Source organism: Ascaphus truei, chromosome 2 (assembly GCF_040206685.1).
Source record: "Ascaphus truei isolate aAscTru1 chromosome 2, aAscTru1.hap1, whole genome shotgun sequence".
In the NCBI taxonomy this organism is placed as follows: domain Eukaryota; kingdom Metazoa; phylum Chordata; class Amphibia; order Anura; family Ascaphidae; genus Ascaphus; species Ascaphus truei.
The window spans coordinates 487322901-487343703 of record NC_134484.1 but is presented as its reverse complement, the minus strand read 5'-3'; the positions used below and the strand labels follow the sequence as shown (position 1 = coordinate 487343703).

Here is a 20803-nt window from a genome sequence, read left to right as displayed (position 1 = left end):
ACACCTCTGGAAGGCCCTTCCCCACAGTATCCGACTAGCACTCTATCCACCTTTAAGACCCACCTGCTTAAGGAAGCATATGAGTAGCTCCATGGCTGATAATTTACAACACATACTTAAACCTTGGCCCCCTGTAGACACACTTACAAGAACGCCCTCCTACTGTCTCTGTACGTTCTTCCTACCAACCAATTAGTTTGTAAGCTCTTTGGAGCAGGGACGCCTTTTCCTAAATGTTACTTTTATGTCTAAAGCACTTCTTCCAATTATGTTTTATTTGTATTATTTGTTATTTATATGATTGTCACGTGTATTAATGCTGTGAAGCGCTATGTACACTAATGGCACTATGTAAATAAAGACATAGATACTTACCCTGTGTAAACACTTGGGTGACAAGGTTTTCTTACTGAGATACATTTTATACACTCTGCACATGGGAAAGGTTTCTCCCCTGTGTAAATGCTCTGGTGTCTAAGGACTGTCCTACTATTACAGAATTGATTATGATGTAATCCCCTTTTATGAATTGTTTGGTGTGTGTTGAGGTGCCTCTCAATGCTGAACAGTTTCCCAAATTCTGTACAATTAAAAAGTTGCTCCCTTGTGTAAATCTGCTGGTGTAACAAGAGGGCCCACTTTGTATAAAATGGTTTACCACACTCTGAACAAGCAAATTATTTCCCCTGTGTGAATCATGTGGTGTGTGAGGTCATTCATCCAAGAAACGTTTTCCTATACTCTGTCCATGTGAAAGGCCTCTCCCTGCAATAATTTGTTGGTTTCTGAAGAGATCACCCTTAACACTGAATTGTTTCCCACACTGAACAAGCAAATGGTTTCTCCCATGTAAATACTTGGGTGTGACAGGAGGTCACACTTTGTACTGAATTGTTTCCAACACCCTGAACTAGGGTTAGACAATAACAAAAATACTTCCCACCATAAGAGTATTAAGTAATTTATCGCGATAACAATATTCAGCAATATATTAACACCCAATAGAAAGCAAAAAAGAAAAAGTTCTCAATGTTCAAGGTCATTTATTGTGAAAGATATTTCTTCTACAAATGCATTTTATTCTTAATAAAATGTAAAAAAGCAAATACATTTTAGTATATTTTAATTTTAAGAAAAACATTTCCATAAAAATGTTACACTAACTACAGCCACACTAAAGACCCCTTTCTTCACCATGTTATTTTTATTTATTTATATAGTGGTAAAGTGAAATAAGGCGCAAACAAATAAAAAGTGAACACTAATAATAAGTGTCTAATCAAAATCTTAAATAGGTGATAATGTGATAAAATTTAAATGAATACAGCTTCACCCCCTGCTCTTGAACCCACTTGGAAGGGGTAGTCTTCACTCTTCCCCCACAGTACCAACAAAACACACAAAATCCACGGGGAGCATGGGGAGGAAACAAAAATAAATTTAAGTGCAGCAAAAAATGGCAACGTGGAAAAAAGCCTTCAAATGACTTGGCTCTAATGAATTGACTACTTACAAGATGTAAGAGTCAAATAGGCAGGGTTGACTCAAACAGTCACAGGTAAATGGATGATGCAGTTGTCATCAGAGTGGATCGGGTCCCCAGGATCACGTACCCCAATGTTGAGAAAAACTGGCATAGCACAGATCACCCCTTTCTTCACCATGTTATTTTTATTTATTTATAAAATAAAGACATGTTTTACCAGGAAGTAATACATAGAGAGTTACCTCTCGTTTTCAAGTATGTCCTGGGCATAGAGTTAAGATGACAAATAATACATGGTTACAAATAGTTACATAATGGAACAGGGTATACATTATATAAAAGACATTGCATGCACAGTTAAAGATAATATATATTATAGGCGTATGTAACAGTTACAGACCAGATTAAAATGTGAGACAGCCTTAGTTTTGAAAGAACTTAAACTGGTGGTGGATGCGAGAGTCTCCAATAGGTTGTTCCAGTTTTGGGGTGCATGGTAAGAAAGTTTATAATTACCCCCTCGACCCCCTTTCTTCTGAACACATTGATAGGGCATAGGGAGGCGTGGGTTAATGGGCTTGGGGAAGGAGGGGGTGAAGAGGCATGGGTGAGAGCAGAGAGAAATACGGGGGAGGAGAGAAAGGGGTTGAGTCATGTGGAAGGGAAGGGGTAAGAGGCATGGCAGAGGGGAAGAGGTTAATATGGAGGGGTTAGATTACCAGCAGGAGTCCTTATAGCTGCAGCATGTGAAAGTCAAGGAGCTCCCAGACTCGCTCCCACTCCAGTTTCTACCAGATCCACACTCGGTCCTCTCTCTGAAAGTGTCCCCACACCCACGCCTCTCTGCCAGACCCACCCCCACTCTGCAGCTGCTGATAGGAATGCCATGGTAAGAAGTAATGGCAAGTACTGCGTTACCGTCCATTTTTATTACTGCAGAATTACTATGCTACTGGTATATTGCCCAACCCCACTTTGAACAATCACATATTTTATCTCATGTATGAATCCTCATGTGTGTAAGGAGGCTGATCCTCTGTGAAAAGCTTTCCCCGCACTATGTACATGGAAATGGTTTCTCCCGTGTATGAATCCTGTGGTGTCTGAGGAGGTGGCTCATTTGAGAAAAGCTTTTCCCACACTCTGTACATGTGAATGGTTTCTCCCCTGTATGAATCCGCTCATGGATGAGGAGTGCTTTCTTCATAGAAAAGCGTTTACTACACTCTGTACATGGGAATGGTTTCTCCCCAGTATGAGTCATCTGGTGTCTGATGACGTTTTTCTTAATACTAAATTGTTTCCCACACTCTGTACATGTGAATGGTTTTTCTCCTGTATGAGTCATCTGGTGTGTGAGGAGACTGCTCTTAACAGTGAATTGTTTCCCACACTCTGTACATGTGAATGGTTTCTCCCCTGTATGAATCCGCTCATGGATGAGGAGTTCTTTCTTCATATAAAAGCTTTTACTACACTCTGTACATGTGAATGGTTTTTCTCCTGTATGAGTCATCTGGTGTGTGAGGAGACTGCTCTTAACAGTGAATTGTTTCCCACACTCTGTACATGTGAATAGTTTCTCCAGTGTATGAATCCGCTCATGGTTGTGGAGATCTGTCTTCCGAGAAAAGCTTTTACTACACTCTGTACACGTGAATGGTTTCTCCCCTGTATGAGTCATCTGGTGTCTGATGACGTTTTTCTTAATACTAAATTGTTTCCCACACTCTGTACATGTGAATGGTTTTTCTCCTGTATGAGTCATCTGGTGTAGGAGGAGATTGCTCTTAACTGTGAATTGTTTCCCACACTCTGTACATGTGAATGGTTTCTCCCCTGTATGAATCCGCACATGGATGAGGAGTGCTTTCTTCATAGAAAAGCTTTTACTACACTCTGTACATGTGAATGGTTTCTCTCCAGTATGAGTCATGTGGTGTCTGAGGAGGGTTCTCTTAATACTAAATCGTTTCCCACACTCTGTACATGCGAATGGATTTTCTCCTGTATGAGTCATCTGGTGTATGAGGAGACTGCTCTTAATTGTGAATTGTTTCCCACACTCTGAACATGTGAATGGTTTTTCCCCTGTATGAATCCGCTCATGGTTGAAGAGCTCTGTCTTCCGAGAAAAGCTTTTACTACACTCTGTACATGTGAATGGTTTCTCTCCAGTATGAGTCATCTGGTGTCTGAGGAGGTGGCTCTTAGTACTGAATTGTTTCCCACACTCTGAACATGGGAATGGTTTCTCCCCTGTATGAATCCTCTCATGTTTGCGGAGGGTCCTCTTGGTACTTAACTGTTTCCCACACACTGTACAAGTAAAAGGAGTCACTGCTGTCTGAATCATCTGGTGTGAAAGAAGTTTCCCCTTCAGTGAGAAACCGCTCCCACCATCTGTACATGTAAAAGTTTGCTCCCTAGCGGGGACACAAAGGTGTATGAGCAGGTCCCTGTCCAGTGAGAAGCTTTTGCCACACTGACAACAGAGAAAAGGCTGAGCACCAATGCTTGTTAAATCTCTCGCATAGCTTTTGCTGGACCCATATTTAGAGTCCGTCTCCCCTGTGTGCTGTACAATGTCTGTAAATTCACCATCATGTGCCACTGGTTCCCTGTATGTGTCTAAAATGTGGCAGGAATCATTGCTTTTTGGCACTTCTGGGCTGCGAGGAGTCAGATAGCTTCTGGATGTGTCAGAGCTCAAGTTCTGTTCCTCATTCAGGCCGTTCTCTAAAAGAAGTAAACAAAAAAGACTGAACAAATGTTTTCAATCTGTAAATCAAATTGCTGAACGCAAATTACAAATCCAAAACACTGAAGAATTTATTTCACCAATACTTAATTAACAACATATTCTCTTACCCAGGGTTTTAAAATTGTGGCACATTTGGCACATGGACATCCAGTGACCCCTAATGACTGTGGTGGTTCCCGAAGTCCTGAAATGTATTTGTAGCAGCTCTCACAGTGAAATGATTGATACATAAATACAAGTTATATATTACTGTATTCATTATTTAAGGGTACATGTACATCCTCCAAATAATTAACATTGAAAATGTCCATGAGAAGAAAAGTTAAGGAACTCCTGGTCTATCATATTAGTGCGTTAATAATATCAACTAAACCAGACAGCAACCTATAGTGTAAAGATACTGTAGATGCCCATGTATGTATGTCTTTATTTATATAAGGACCGCAGTGTACTCAGCGCTTTACAGCAGAAACAATACAGTACAGGGAATTATATTAGAATAAGTGCAACAAACAAAATCTGACAATAGAAACGGAAATCCCTGCCCTGGAGAGCTTACAATCTAAGTGATGCAGTGACTACACTGCCCATGTAATCTTCTGCCATAAGACCCACATAAACTAAACTGCTCCATTTTGTGTCATATTTTGCCAGTCACAAATACTATTCATATAATTTCCCAAGCACGCGGCCTTGGTGTAATATTTGACTCCTCTCTTTCCTTCTCCTCTCACATGCAAAACAAAGAAAAAAAGGAGCACTGCAGAAAAGAAGAACTGGAGGCAAAAGAAGAAAAAATAAAAGATTTATTGAGACAGCCTAAGTTACAAGAGAAACCTCCAACGCGTTTCTCGCCATGGGCGCTGTATCAAAGAGTGGTTTCCTGAGTCTAGAGAGTGTCACGTTATAGGCACTCCCCGTCGGAAACACTGCCTACCTGTATCAAAAGGTAAAAAAGTCCCGTGTGAACAAAACAGTCCGGGGAAAATGTAACCACGGAAAGAAGGCAGTATAACTGTGGGGGAGAAATCCAGCAAAAGGACACAATAAAGAATACAATAACAATAAACTTAAATAAACTCATAAGGACAATAAAAATTAAATGAAAAAGCATCAAATTTAAAAATGGATAAGATGTGGAGAGAATAAAATTATTTAAATTAAATTAACTGCAACACCAAATAATATAATCATGTAATAATATACATATAATAAATGTAAACTCAACTACCAAGGCAAAGAACAATTTGTATCTTGATAAAGGGAATTTACAGTTAGGTCCGGAAATAATTGGACACTGATACAAGTTTTGTTATTTCGGCTGTGTACGAAAATAAATTCAAGTTACACTTAAATAATAAATATGGGCTTGAAGTGCAGTATATTCACTTCAATTTGAGGGTAATCACATCCAAATTGGAGGAAGGGTTTAGGAATTACATCTCTTTAATATGTAGGGCCCTCTTTTTCAAGGGAACAAAAGTAATTGGACAATTGACTCAAAAGCTGTTTCATGGACAGGTGTGGGCTATTCCTTCGTTATTTCATCATCAATTAAGCAGGTAAAAGGTCTGGAGTTGATTCCAGGTGTGGCATTCACATTTGGAAGCTGTTGCTGTGAACCCACAACATGCGGTCAAAGGAGCTCTCAATGCAAGTGAAACAGGGCATCCTTAGGCTGCAAAAAAAAATAATCCATCAGATAGCAGGAATATTACGAGTGGCCAAATTACCAGTTTGGTACATTCTGAGAAAAAAAAGAACTGGTGAGCTCTGCAACACAAAAAGGCCTGGACGTCTATGGAGGACAACAGTGGTGGATGATCGTAGGATCCTTTCCATGGTAAAGAAAAACCCCTTCACAACATCCAGCCAAGTGAAGAACACTCTCCAGGAGGTAGGCATATCATTATCCAAGTCTACCATAAAGAGAAGACTTCACGAGATCAAATACAGAGGGTTCACCACAAGGTGCAAACCATTCATAAGTCTCAAGAATAGAAAGGCCAGATTAGACTTTGCCAAAAAATATCTAAAAAAGCCAGCCCAGTTCTGGAACAGCATTCTTTGGACAGATGAAACTAAAATCAACCTGTACCAGAATGATGGGAAGAAAAAAGTATGGAGAAGGCTTGGAACGGCTCATGATCAGAAGCATACCACATAATCTGTAAAATACGGTGGAGGCAGTGTGATGGCATGCATGGCTTACAGTGGCACTGGGTCACTAGTGTTTATTGATGATGTGACAGAAGACAGAAGCAGCCAGATGAATTCTGAAGTGTATAGGGATATATTGTCTGCTCAGATTCAGCCAAATTCAGCGAAGTTGATTGTCCATCTGTAAAGTGAAGCGCCGTCCAATGTCCCAAAACATACTGCAATAGCAACCCAGGAGGTTTTTAAGGCAAAGAAGTGGAATATTCTGCAATGACCGAGTCAATCACCTGATCCCAACCCGATCGAGCATGCATTTCACTTGCTGAAGACAAAACTTAAGGCAGAAAGACCCACGAACAAACAACAACTGAAGACAGCTGCAGTAAAGGCCTGGCAAAGCATCACAAAGGAGGAAACCCAGCGCTTGGTGATATCCATGCGTTCCAGACTTCCAGCAGTCATTGCATGCAAAGGATTCTCGACAAAGTATCAAAAATGAACATTTTATTTATGATTGTGTTAATTTGTCCAATTACATTTGAGCCCCTGAAATAAGGGGACTGTATATAATAATGATTGCAATTCCTAAACGTTTCATACGATATTTTTGTTCAACCCCTTGAATTAAAGCTGAAAGTCTGCACTTCTATTGCATCTCGGTTGTTTCATTTCAAATCCATTGTGGTGGCGTACAGTGCCAAAATTATGAAAATGGTGTCTGTGTCCAATTATTTTCGGACCTAACTGTACATAATGAATAAGATGTAAATAAATAAACCACACTGAGAAAATTGCCACATTAAGGATACAATACTACTTAGACACATATGTATCTCAATGATAGAAACATATGTATATGAAACACACACAGTATTATATAACCTGAGAATGGGCAAAGGAATAATATAGCTTAGAGAAAATGTTTTAGGGCCCATTCTGTATTAATCCCAAAATGGGGTAGAGTATTAAGTGAGTGGATACAAAACATCTCACGCTGATTAAGCTGTTTAATTCTATCACCCCCTCGTGCAGTGACAGGTATAGATTCAATCCCCTCGTGTAAGAACAGGTATAGATTCAATCCCCTCGTGTAGGAACAGGTATAGATTCAATCCCCTCGTGTAGGGACAGGTATAGATTCAATCCCCTCATGTAGGAACAGGTATAGATTCAATCCCCTCATGTAGGGACAGGTATAGATTCAATCCCCTCGTGTAGGAACAAGTATAGATTCAATCCCCTCATGTAGGGACAGGTATAGATTCAACCCCCTCGTGTAGGGACAGGTATAGATTCAATCCCCTTGTGTAGGAACAGGTATAGATTCAATCGCTGAAAAATGACAGGTGGACAAGTTCCCCAATGTACAGTTTGTAAAATGTTTGGAAACTGGGAGCATCTGATCTAGTTTTTTAATAGAACGAATGTGCTCCATAATTCTGACCTTCACTGGTCTGATTGTCCGCCCAACGAATCCTCGACCACAACCGCAGGTTAAGTAATAAATCACAAAATTACAATGAATAAAAACTGGAATTGTGTTTGTTTTCTTACTGTGTACAGTGCAATATCAATAGGTTTGATAGGATTGGCATAGCAACAAATACAACATTTACCACATTTGAAAAAAAAATGTGTATTAAATTTGATTCATGAACACTGTCTGACCTGGAGGTAAATAAACTAGGCGAAAGATAGTTTGCCATGGATTTAGCCTTTCTAAATGCAAATGTTGGTCCTTGTTCAATTGGCTCTAAGGTCTTCCTCCAAGGTGAGTGCCCTGGTCTCTCCTTGATTTAAACCCACTGTCTAGAACCAGTCGAAACATAAGACAGTAACTCAGCATGAGTACAGAGTTTGGCATTCATGTAAGCCTCCTCTGTATCCCTGTTCTGCAGCCCCGGACAGAAAATCTGTTTGCCAATTCGGTGGCCTGTTGATCAAAAGTTATTCCTGGAATTTTGTTTCCTATAAATGTAAATCTGTATTTCTCCTGTAATGTCAATAAATAAAGTGATATCTAAATAATTAATGTGATTAACATGGGGTTCATAAGTAAAGTTAAGATTCAACATATTGGAATTAAGTGTATTAATGAAAGTGTGCAGTGAATGTGAATCCCCTTCCCAAATCATAATCATGTCATCAATATAACGCTTGTAAAAAAATAACATGATGCCGAAAAGGATTAGAATCACCAAAAATAAATGTGGATTCCCAGAGACCCATAAAAAGATTAGCATACGACGGGGCAAAGGAGGTACCCATAGCCGTACCCCGTGTCTGCAAGAAACTGTGACTCAAATAAAAAATAATTGTGAGTCAATAAAAATGTGATGGAATCTAAAAGAAAAGTGCGAAGTGAAATAGATAATGAGGAGGACTGAAGGAAAAATTGAGTAGCCTTAATACCCTGGTCATGATCAATGATGGGGTATAACGACATAACGTCCATCGTAACCCATCTATAGTTCTTATGCCATTTAACAGCTTTTAAAGCACATAGCAGATCTGTAGTGTCTCTCAAAAAGGACGGTAAATGTTTAACTATAGGTTGTAACAAACCATCAACATATCACGACAAACCATCTCCCAAAGATCCAATGCTAGCCACAATGGGCCGCCTTACTCTTTAATCTCCAGGACAACCACTGGGAAACCTGGCAACAAGAAAAGGAAAATCCATCATGTAAAGCTGGGAGTGGGGGCGCTTCTTGTGATTTCACCTCCCGATATTGGTATAATATAATACATCTTCTAAAGAAATGTATTACTAGCCCTTATGGCAGAAAATGACAAAGAGTTGAAGAAATATTATCTTCTTACTTGCTGGTGGTCATGTGATAGAAAACTAAAAAGACGCTCCAAGGAGGAGGTGATGACAATAAATGTGCTAAATAATCTTAACTTAATAAAGTGAAAACTTGATAAATACTGTGACTTAGTCCCAGGATATTAGGCAGCTTTCTGCCTGATTTAGGTCAGAAGTGAAGAAATAGTGCAAAAGGATCCATCCCACAGCTTCACATTTACTCAGGCTGGTGGATGGAAAGTCCAGGCCACAGTTTACAATGGGTCTAGTTCTCCCGCACCTGCTCTCCCAATTACAGAAACAGGTATATATGGCAGCTAGCTGTGCTGCTTCATTCTCTCTTCTAGAGCCAGGAGGCTGGGGGCACGCTGCTCCACTGTATGCAGTACTGGGAGGACGCCCCCATCATCACTTCCACTGTCTGGAAGAATTGCCTGGACTCTTGGGACGCTGTCTCCATCTATCAGTTAAGCTATGTCTAAATCACAAACTAAGGGGGGGACGGACGGGGGTAGGGACCGGGAGGGGGAACCCTCGCTACTGCTAATCAATGTGGGGAGTGGTGGTGCTACTATCAGGGGTAAGGTAGGATAACAACAACGAGAGAGAGAACCCCAAGGAGAGCACTCACACACTCATAGAAACAAGTGTACTTGTGAACAATGTGGTGTGGGTGAGGAATGGGTATATAGGAATAGAATGCGACCCTATTAGTAGCTGTGGTTAGTGAAGATAACCACATGAATGCCTGGAGAGCTTAACTGAAGATAAAGGTAAGTTCTCACCTCAGTGGGGTAGCCAGTTTATAGTATAAATCTGCCCTTAGGCTGATAATCTTAGGGTAGTACGGCAGGTACCGGGTGTCGCTTAGTACAGTGCAGTGTGCACTAGACAATCAAGCGCTAGTGGATTGTGCATATGTGCAAGTGTATGTGCCCAGCCAACACCGAGTATCCAGACTGCCAACTACGGAAGGATGTACTCCACGGTCCATGCTACTGGACGTTACTTGTTAACAGGCACTACTTGTGCACTGTTCTAGCAGCTACTGACCCTGCCTGCCATGGTATACCCTTGCACATATGCACAATCCACTGGCAGGTAAGAACTATCCTAATTATATGCCACTGGGAGTGCACTTGATTGTCTAGTGCACACTGCACTGTACTAAGCGACACCCGGTACCTGCAGTACTACCCTAAGATTATCAGCCTAAGGGCAGATTTATCTATACCTCAATACCGAGATTAGCCCTTTATACTAATAGGGTCGCAGTCCTGCTATGTGGCCTCTATACTGTCATCTCTGTCCTTTAGAGTATAGACAGTACATTGGTCATAATTATGACTACATCCGGTCTGCAATTTTAATTCGCTGTTACATTGGCTCACATGAAGTACTGTACTTGATCCACAGCGTTCCTGTTTTAATTTCCTGAGTTACGACTCACAATAAAGTATTTCATTTACCCATTCCTCACCCACACCACGTTGTTCACAGGTACACTTGTTTCTATGAGTGTGTGAGTGCTCTCCTTGGGGTTCTCTCTCTCGTCGTTGTTAAGCTATGTCTAAAGACTGGATATTATTGTGTATCTAGTGACCCTAAATGAGAGGGTATTGTTTAAGCTGGGGTACCAGGTTAGTTGGCCCAGTAACTGTTAGAGAGGCTGATACTACTGTATAGTTAGATCCCTAAAAAAGAGAGATAGGTGTTACTTTTATGGTTTCTTTTGTTTCTTAAAGTGACGGTGTTTGAAATGTTTAGTGTCACTTATTTAATATTTATTTATAAAACATTTTACCAGGAAGTAATACATTGAGAGTTACCTCTCGTTTTCAAGTATGTCTTGGGCATAGAGTTGAGACACTAATATGAGTAAACTGCTGAAGGTTAATGGCTGATTGCCTCCAACTTGTATCTATTGAATCTGCAGTCCCCCACTGGGATGAAATAAAACAGGCAGAGGCCTGGAGTTACGCACTATACTGCTACCTCTTATTCTTATGTTTTATCTAAATAAACCCTAGAAGACTGTGTCAGTAAGAGCCCAGACAGACGTCAGCACTACGCAAGGGTGGCATTTGTCACTTATGGTGGAGAATGTGGGTCAACACTAATCTCTGTGGGTTTGCAAATAAATGCGGGGGTTTAAAATGGCCGCCCAGCCGAAGTAAAGTACAGATTCTGTGAGTAAAGTCTGCCCTACTGTGTATGACTTCCCTGTGTATGCTGTATGCAGAACTGGTAAAGTGTGAAAAGTATTGATGCAATAGCACCTCCAGAGGTCAGGGTGAAGAAAACACCTGAAAGTGAAAAAATGGAGGAAAAAAATGTGTTTAATGTGTCATGTGTCTGACCACACAAAGTGGTGTCCTTTCAGGAATGAGCGTCTGAGTACCCAGTGTGTCCCCACAGAGCAGCATGAAAGGGAGCACGAGAAGGTCCAGAAACTGAAGCAAGAGCTAGAGGAGCAGAGACACTGCTCCATTCCCAACAGTCAGGATGACAGGAGAAAGAAACCTGGGAAAGGCAAGCTGATGGGGACCCTAGCAACGAGATTTGTAGAGGCCCTAGACATAATGAAGGCAGAGTTCCTAAACATAATGAGGGATGCGTTCATGCACACAGAGCCAGCGCCAGCAAGAGATGGAGGCTCTGAGAGCAGAATTGCTAGATGTACGCAAGGAACAGGATTCTCTCACAAGTGGACTAAATGTATTGAAAAGGGAGAAAAGCATTCAAATTATTCAGAAGCACTGCAAAGCTCTTATCCAAGGAAGAAGGGAAAGAGAAAATTATCGGCATATACTCGTCACAACTGTCGTCCTACAGGCTGCCGATAGAGGGATGAAAACTCGTCAGTTAAATCATATAGTTCTCCCTCACCTGCTATCCTAATTAAGGAACAGGTATTTATGGCAGCTAGGTTTGCTGCTTCATTTTCTCTCCTAGAGCCTGGAGGCTGGGGGCACACTGCTCCCCTGTATCTAGTTCAGGGAGGACGCCCTCATCATGACTTTCACTGTCCGGAAGAATTGCCTGGACTCTTGGGACGCTGTCCCCATCTATCAGTTAAGCTATGTCTAAAGACTGTGGCTATAATTGTGTATCTAATGACCCTAAATGAGAGGGTATTGTTTAAGCTGGGGAACCAGGTTAGTTAGGGAAGGGTCCCTTGAATTTGTTTTCCCAAATGCGTTTTATCGTATCTGTTGATGGTCAGACGCCCATAACTCTGCATTTCCAACCTTTATACGTGTTTGAGAGCCATATTGCACTTCTAAATCTGCTGCATGTGGCTTGTCCCAAAACACCCAGCAGGCCTGGGGACTTCCTATGAGAGGCAATGAACCATGAATATTCGCTAAATGTGACCATGCTCCTTTTAAACAAGATAACATCCCTTTGTGCAGAGAAAGGGGAAAAGGTACTCACCAGAGACAGGAAATGGGACAGTTTCACTCTTTATTGGGGTCAGATGTTCCTTAGCGTTTGCCTCTTCTTTCTCCGACTTAATCTCTAAACTCTCCGGTACAACCACTGGGAAACCTAGCAATAAGAAAAGGGAAATCCATCATGTAAAGCTGGGAGTGGGGGCTTCTTGTGATATCAGTATACAGAAATACTCTATACTGATCCCTATGGGGGAGGGGTGAAGTGATTGATTTTACTTTGTTATTAACCCTTTGAGTGCTGAAGAAGTTTTTACCCCCGAGTGCTGAAAACATTTTGGAGCTACCAATGTTCAAACCACAATAACAATAATATTCCCAATATAATCTTAGATAAATCATTTTTTTTAAATTATAAATGTATTACTAGCCCTTCTGGCAGAAAATGACTTAGATGTGAAGATATATTATCTTCTTACCTGCTGGTGGTTCTATAAGAAAACAAGATTAATTTGGGTGTTTGATTCGCATAACTGCAAAATAATCAGATATTCCAACTTACATATTCCAAAGACACTAAAATATCTCCTCTACTCACTTAACAAGTGTGGATCCATGTTGGCAGTGGGCAGTGCTGCTCTGGGAGGTGCTGGCAGTGGGCAGTGCTGATCTGGAGGTGCTGGCAGTGGGCAGTGGTCTTCTGGAGGTGCTGGCAGTGGTCCTCTGGAGGTGCTGGCAGTGGGCAGTGGTCCTCTGGAGGTGCTGGCAGTGGTCCTCTGGAGGTGCTGGCAGTGGGCAGCGCTGCTCTGGGAGGTGCTGGCAGTGGGCAGTGCTGCTCTGGAGGTGCTGGCAGTGGGCAGTGCTGCTCTGGAGGTGCTGGCAGTGGGCAGTGCGGCTCTGGAGGTGCTGACCAGAGGTTACTTAATCTATATGTGTTGGGTTTTAGAATGTGCCTGTATATAAAACAGAATTGGAATGGTCAGTTTTTTTGGACAAATATACAGCATTTAGTATCTGCTCTTTCACACCTAAATCATTAACCCCAAATGAGTCAGAGAAGACAGGGGCACCAAAAAACACATATGGTCCATTCGCAAACAGGAACTTCATTTCAAACACTGCAAAACTTTAATGGCTCAGGATTGTGTCACAACACAACCATCTAGAAAAGTATAACTAGAGTCGGAGATTAACAGCCAAACGACCAGTAAAGTCCTCATAGTGTAACATAGTAACATACTGTACAGTTCCATAGTATGAATAAAAAGCAGATACAGTACATGAGTGAGACTTTGATAAATGCTCCCGATACTCTCTCAGGTCCAGCAGTTCTGCTCCATACTGACACAGTCTCACTTTCCTATTTCATACGGTGAGAAGTGGGTAATGCAGAGGAACCAGTGCAGTAACTTCCCCTCACCTTACCCCACCATAATAAATAGGGGGGTTTGATCCCTCACACCCTCATTAATTTGTTCCTCGATCACCTCCAGTTTCTCACATTCAGCACATTTGTACCTGGCAGGACATGCTTATATAAAGGAATGCCTGGGGAAACACTGACATTTTACTCACTGATTATTTATTTTCCCCTGGTCTCTCAATGTCAGCACATGACATGAGGGAATAGGCTCTGCCCATCTGAAGGTAGGACACAGACTTCTGACCTGCTCACACCCTTATCAGCCCGTCCTATTATGACGGGATCACTGCTTCCCGACCCAGATAATTTCCAGCGGAATAGTTATATTCTGATACTGAATCAAAAGCTCTATTCTGTGTTATATCTGTGGAACGTATCCACACGTATAATACAAGCATTGTAAACACAATAAGAAAGGCTTCGAGAGTGTAAATAATAATATTATAAATATATCAAAACAAACAAACAAACATACATATATATATAGTGTTCGACAATCCTATACATTTACACGCCCGGTACAGGCTGAAAAAATCCTGAAATGCATGCTTGCTAATGCAAGAAGCCTGACAGATAAAATGGGGGAGCTTGAATTAATAGCTACAAGGCAGCAGTATGATATCATAGGCATTACTGAAACATAGTGGGATGAAACTCATGACTGGACAGTTAATTTAGAGGGGTATTCTCTTTTTCGGAAGGATCGAACAAATAGAAGGGGAGGTGGAGTATGTCTATATGTTAAACCAGATCTAAAACCTATTATAAGGGATGATGTCTATGAATGGAATGATGAAAATGTAGAGACCTTGTGGATAGAAATTAGCAGTGGAGGTAAAAGTATAAAGAAAATCTTTGTGGGAATATGCTATAAACCACCAAATATCTGTGAGATTGAGGAAGCTAAAATACATTTGCAAATGGAGAAGGCATCAAAACTGGGTCATGTTTGCATAATGGGGGATTTTAATTATCCAGACATAGACTGGGGCAATGAGATTAGCGTTACAACAAAAGGAAACAGGTTTTTGGGGGTGCTTAAAGATAATTATATGACCCAAATTATTGAGGAACCAACCAGGAGAGGGGCAGTTCTGGATTTGGTCATATCAAACAATGTAGAAGTAATAACAAATATTCAAGTCCTGGAACATTTGGGTAACAGTGATCATAACATGGTCTCATTTGAAATAAATTATCAAAAAACAGCTTACTTGGGTTCAACAAAGACTTTAAACTTTAGAAAGGCAGATTTTAATAAACTGAGGTCTAATCTAGTAGTAATACAATGGGATGATGTTTTTGCAGGGAAAAATGTAGAAGATAAATGGGCAGTCTTTAAAACATTGTTAGAAAAACACACTTATCAGTGTATACCCTTGGGTAATAAGTATAAAAGAATTAAGTCAAAACCAATGTGGCTAAATAAACAGGTAGGGGAGGAAATGGACAAGAAGAGGAAGGCGTTTAGATTCTTTAAGTCAGAAGGGACAGAGACATCGTATCAGAATTATAAGGAATGTAACAAAAATTGCAAAAGGGCAATCAAATTGGCAAAAATGGATAATGAAAAAAGGATTGCAATAGAAAGTAAGGTCAACCCTAAAAAGTTCTTTAAGTACCTTAATAACAAAAAAATGAGAAAAGAAAATATAGGACCCTTTCAGTGTGAGATGGGTAGGCAGATTATTGAAGATAAGGATAAAGCAGAGGTATTAAACAAATTCTTTGCCTCTGTGTTTACCAGGGAAGAATCAGGTTCAATAGTAGTGCCACAGGAGGAAGCCACAACCTCCATATTAATGACCAATTGGTTAACTGAGGAAGAAGTTCATAAGCGACTTGAAGAAATTAAAGTAAATAAGGCACCTGGCCCCGATGGCATACATCCAAGAGTTCTCAAGGAGTTAAGCTCAGTAATAGCAAAACCATTATATTTAATATTCAAGGACTCCATTTCCACAGGCTCAGTACCACAAGATTGGCGTAAAGCAGATGTGGTGCCTATATTTAAAAAGGGAGCTAGATCACACCCAGGGAATTACAGACCTGTAAGCCTGACTTCAATAGTAGGGAAACTACTTGAAGGTTTAATACGGGATAATATTCAGGAATACCTAATGGAAAACAAAATTATTAGTAATAGTCAGCATGGATTTATGAAGGATAGATCTTGCCAAACTAACCTTATTTGTTTCTTTGAGGAGGTAAGTAGGAATTTAGACCAGGGTAATGCAGTTGATGTGGTCTACTTAGATTTTGCAAAGGCTTTTGATACGGTTTCACACAAGAGGTTGGTGTACAAAATAAAGAAAATTGGACTCAGTAATAATATATGCACCTGGATTGAAAACTGGTTAAAGGACAGACAACAGAGGGTTGTCATAAATGGAACTTTTTCAGGTTGGGCTAAAGTCGTCAGTGGAGTACCTCAAGGATCAGTACTGCGACCCCTGCTTTTTAACTTGTTTATTAATGACCTTGAGGTTGGGATCGAGAGCAAAGTCTCCATCTTTGCTGATGATACTAAATTGTGTAAGGTAATAGAATCAGAGAAGGATGAAATTTCTCTTCAGAAAGACTTGGAGAGACTGGAAACGTGGGCAGGTAAATGGCAAATGAGGTTTAATACAGATAAATGTAAGGTTATGCATTTGGGATGCAAGAATAAAAAGGCGACTTACAAATTAAATGGAGATATATTGGGGGAATCCTTGATAGAGAAGGATTTAGGAGTGCTTGTAGACAGCAGGCTTAGCAATAGTGCCCCATGTCATGCAGTAGCTGCAAAGGCAAACAAGATCTTATCTTGCATCAAACGGGCAATGGATGGAAGGGAAGTAGACATAATTATGCCCCTTTACAAAGCATTAGTAAGACCACACCTTGAATATGGAGTCCAATTTTGGGCACCAATCCTAAGAAAAGACATTATGGAACTAGAGAGAGTGCAGAGAAGAGCCACCAAATTAATAAAGGGGATGGACATTCTAACTTATGAGGAGAGGCTAGCTATATTGGATTTATTTACATTAGAAAAGAGGCATCTAAGAGGGGATATGATAACGATATACAAATATATTCAGGGACAATACAAGGAGCTTTCAAAAGAACTATTCATCCCACGGGCAGTACAAACGACTCGGGGCCATCCCTTAAGGTTGGAGGAAAGGAAATTTCACCAGCAACAAAGGAAAGGGTTCTTTACAGTAAGGGCAGTTAAAATGTGGAATTCATTACCCATGGAGACTGTGATGGCAGATACAATAGATTTGTTCAAAAAAAGGTTGGACATCTTTTTAGATGGGAAACGTATACAGGGATATACCAAATAAGTATACATGGGAAGGATGTTGATCCAGGGATTAATACGATTGCCAATTCTTGGAGTCAGGAAGGAATTAATTTTTCCCCTTAATGGGGTTTTGTGTTTGCCTTCCTCTGGATCAATAAGTAAGTATAGATATAGAATAAAGTATCTGTTGTCTAAATTTAGCATAGGTTGAACTTGATGGACGTACGTCTTTTTTCAACCTCATCTACTATGTAACTATGTAAAAACCACTATTCTCTGTGTTATATCTGTGGAACGTATCCACACGTATAATACAAGTATTGTAAACACAATAAGAAAGGCTTCAAGAGTGTAAATAAATATATATATATAAAATAAAAAAATCACTTGTGAGCACATTCACATGTCTTAGGCAGGTCTGCAACCCTGCCTTTCACCATTATTACCCAGCATACGGTGCTTCCACTGCAGCAAGGGGTTCTGGGAAATGACATGCAAATGGACACACCGTGTCACCTTTTGCCTGAAAAAACATTGCTACATGGAGCCCATAAGAGCCAATGCTCGCTGTTAACACAGCTTTAAAGCACAGCATGGGAATCAGATGCAAAGCCAGAGAAACCATTCAGATGTGTTTCAACCTTAATGGCTATCATCAGTGTGAAGTTGGTTGTACTGCTGGCTTTAAATGTGCTCACAAGTGATATTTCTATTTGCTACATGCAGTACGGTGGAGGTTTCTTGTTGCCTTTTTCACCCACCATAACTTAAAACGTGATGGTATATACAGGCATACCCCGGTTTAAGGACACTCACTTTAAGTACACTCGTGAGTAAGTACATATCGCCCAATAGGAAAACGGCAGCTCGCGCATGCGCCTGTCATCACGTCCTGAACAGCAATACTGTCTCCCTACCTGTACCGAAGCTGTGCGCAAGTAGGGAGACTATAGAGCCTGTTACAAATGCGTTATTTACATCAGTTATGCACGTGTATAACGATTGCAGAACAGTACATGCATCGATAAGTGGAGAAAAGGTAGTGCTTCACTTTAAGTACATTTTCGCTTTACATACATGCTCCGGTCCCATTGCGTACTTTAATGCGGGGTATGCCTGTATATATCCAGTGGTCGACAAATCACCAAAAAATCTCGCCACACAAAAAAATCTCCTCGCCACCTAGTACCAAACGTGTGCTGCTTGGGCCAATAGAAGCTCGCCACGATGTTAAATCCACTCGCCCGGGGCGAGCAAATGTATAGGTTTGTCGAACACTGTATATATCAACCTTGTGGGTCCCATCAGTGTGAGGTTGGTTGTTGGTTATACTGGCGTCTCAGTTAGAAACAGTCTGTCTGTGAGTGGGTTTATTGGCTTTGCATCTCATTCCAGGCTATGTTTAAAAGCTGTGTTTAAAGCAGCAAGCATTGGCTTAAGGGTTTTCCATGTAATCATGGACATGAGACAAAAGGTGGCACTATTCCGGAACCACAGAGTCACATGTAGGATATGAATGAGGCCAGATAGCTCAACTCGACCCCATTTGAACGCACACCAAGTTCTGTAATATTTCTTAACTTTATTGAGAAAGCATCAGACATATAAAGACACTTGTAGATGGTGCTGTGTGGTAAGAGAGTGCTTCTCTAGGTGAAGGTGCTTTGGCATGGGGGGAAGGTAAAAACGAATAGCCTTGCCAGGGAGTAGATGGCAGAAGAAGTACTCACTCAGCCTGCTAGAATGGAAAAGGAAGTGAGGGATTCCTGGGAAACAGGAATAGTCTGAGGATCAAACTAACTTGTCAGCAGAGACAGGGGAGATGGGAAGACCCATTCTCAGCTAGGAGAATTGGGAGGTTGCTAGGGCAACCAGCACTGCTGAGTGGAGAGGGGAATGTGTAACAATAATGTATTAGTTACACAGGCACTGTGTGTTTTCAGAGCAGAGAAGCATGCAGCTGAAATAAGGAGCTGGCAGTCAGAAAAGTGTGTGTGTGTGTGTTACATACACACACTTAGTTAAGTTATTGTCGGTAAAAAGTGACAAAAACCCTCCACAGCAAAGCATATAGCAAATGGAAATATTCCTGTATGCTCATTTGCATGTCTTAGACAGGTCTGCAACCCCACCTTTCACCATTATCACCCAGCACACCGCACTTCCACTGCAGCAAGGGATTCTGGGAAATGACATGCAAATGAGCACACAGTGTCACCTTTTGCTTCAAAACCATTTTTAACATGGTTCCCTATAGGCTTAAGTTTGCTGCATGGTCACAGCTTTAAACACAGCCAGGGTTAAGATGCATAGCAAGAAAACCTACCCACAGACAGCCGTTTCGACCTCAATTGGTCTCATCAGTGTGGGGTTGGTTAACTGGCTATCCAATATATATATAAAATGAGTTCTTCAGTATTAGGTGATACCTTTATTTGGACTAACAGTACAGGCATACCCCGTATTAACGTACGCAATGGGACCGGAGCATGTATGTAAAGCGAAAATGTACTTAAAGTGAAGCACTACCTTTTTTCCACTTATTGATGCATGTACTGTACTGTAATCGTCATATACATGCATAACTGATGTAAATAACGCATGTGTAACAGGCTCTATAGTCTCCCCGCTTGCGCACACCTTCGGTACAGATAGGGAGCCGGTATTGCTGTTCAGGACGTGCTGACTGGCGCATGCGTGAGCTGCCGTTTGCCTATTGAGCGAGATGTACTTACTCGCGAGTGTACTTAAAGTGAGTGTCCTTAAACTGGGGTATGCCTGTATAGTTGGCTTTTGAGAGTTCTCCCCTCTTCCTCAGGTCGGCAATACCGATTAACAAAGGAATCTATGGCTAAAACAGTGTTTGGGAAACAAAAAACAGATCTGTACTGTAGATAAGGTAGGGTGTTAAAGTGTTTGAAGCCATGGAAGGGTGACAAGGAATAGTATGCTGGGGGAGGGGGATGCTGGGAGAGGGGGATGCTGGGATGGGGGGATGCTGGGAGGGGGGATGCTGGGAGGGGGGGGGGGGGGAGAACGTATGGATAAGAATAAAGGCAGGCAGGATAATTAAAAACAATTCTGATAGGGTGTGAGAAACCCCGTATCCGCATTAAGTCATTTGGTTTTGGAGCCAAAGAGTCTTTTCATTCTGAGTTCAAATGTTTTCCGTTCTTGGTGCGTTTAAACATTCCATTGAGGATTTTGATTTTTAAATCATTGATGGAATGATCTGGTTGTGAGAAATGATGTCCCCGCATCTTCCTTCTTCGTGGTGTTGTATAGAGTGTCTGTACATAGTCATTCTGCTTTGACATACATACATACTGTACATACATACATACATACATATATACAGTACATACATACATACAGTACATACATACATACAGTACATACATACAAAATTCTAAGCAGAGTTACAGTATGTGAAATAATTATATAAACTTGCGTGAGATGGCATTCAAA

General features: G+C 41.0%; 2 protein-coding genes across 4 annotated transcripts in view; both read right to left on the bottom strand.

Moving 5' to 3' along the window:
- The window catches only part of LOC142488427 (uncharacterized), a 1092840-nt gene that overhangs the window by 567637 nt on the left and 504400 nt on the right, over positions 1-20803 (bottom strand). The gene's annotated exons all lie outside the window — the stretch shown is intronic.
- The window catches only part of LOC142488442 (uncharacterized), a 41760-nt gene continuing 22118 nt past the window's right edge, over positions 1162-20803 (bottom strand). For both annotated transcript variants that reach the window (XM_075588958.1, XM_075588959.1), the window contains exons 2-4: positions 13216-13570; positions 12661-12774; positions 1162-4225 (exon numbers count right to left, since the gene is read on the bottom strand). In XM_075588958.1, coding sequence (XP_075445073.1) covers positions 2544-4225; positions 12661-12774; positions 13216-13234 — 1815 coding nt within the window. In that variant the 5' untranslated portion in view covers positions 13235-13570 and the 3' untranslated portion in view covers positions 1162-2543. The remainder of the gene's footprint in view (positions 4226-12660; positions 12775-13215; positions 13571-20803) is intronic.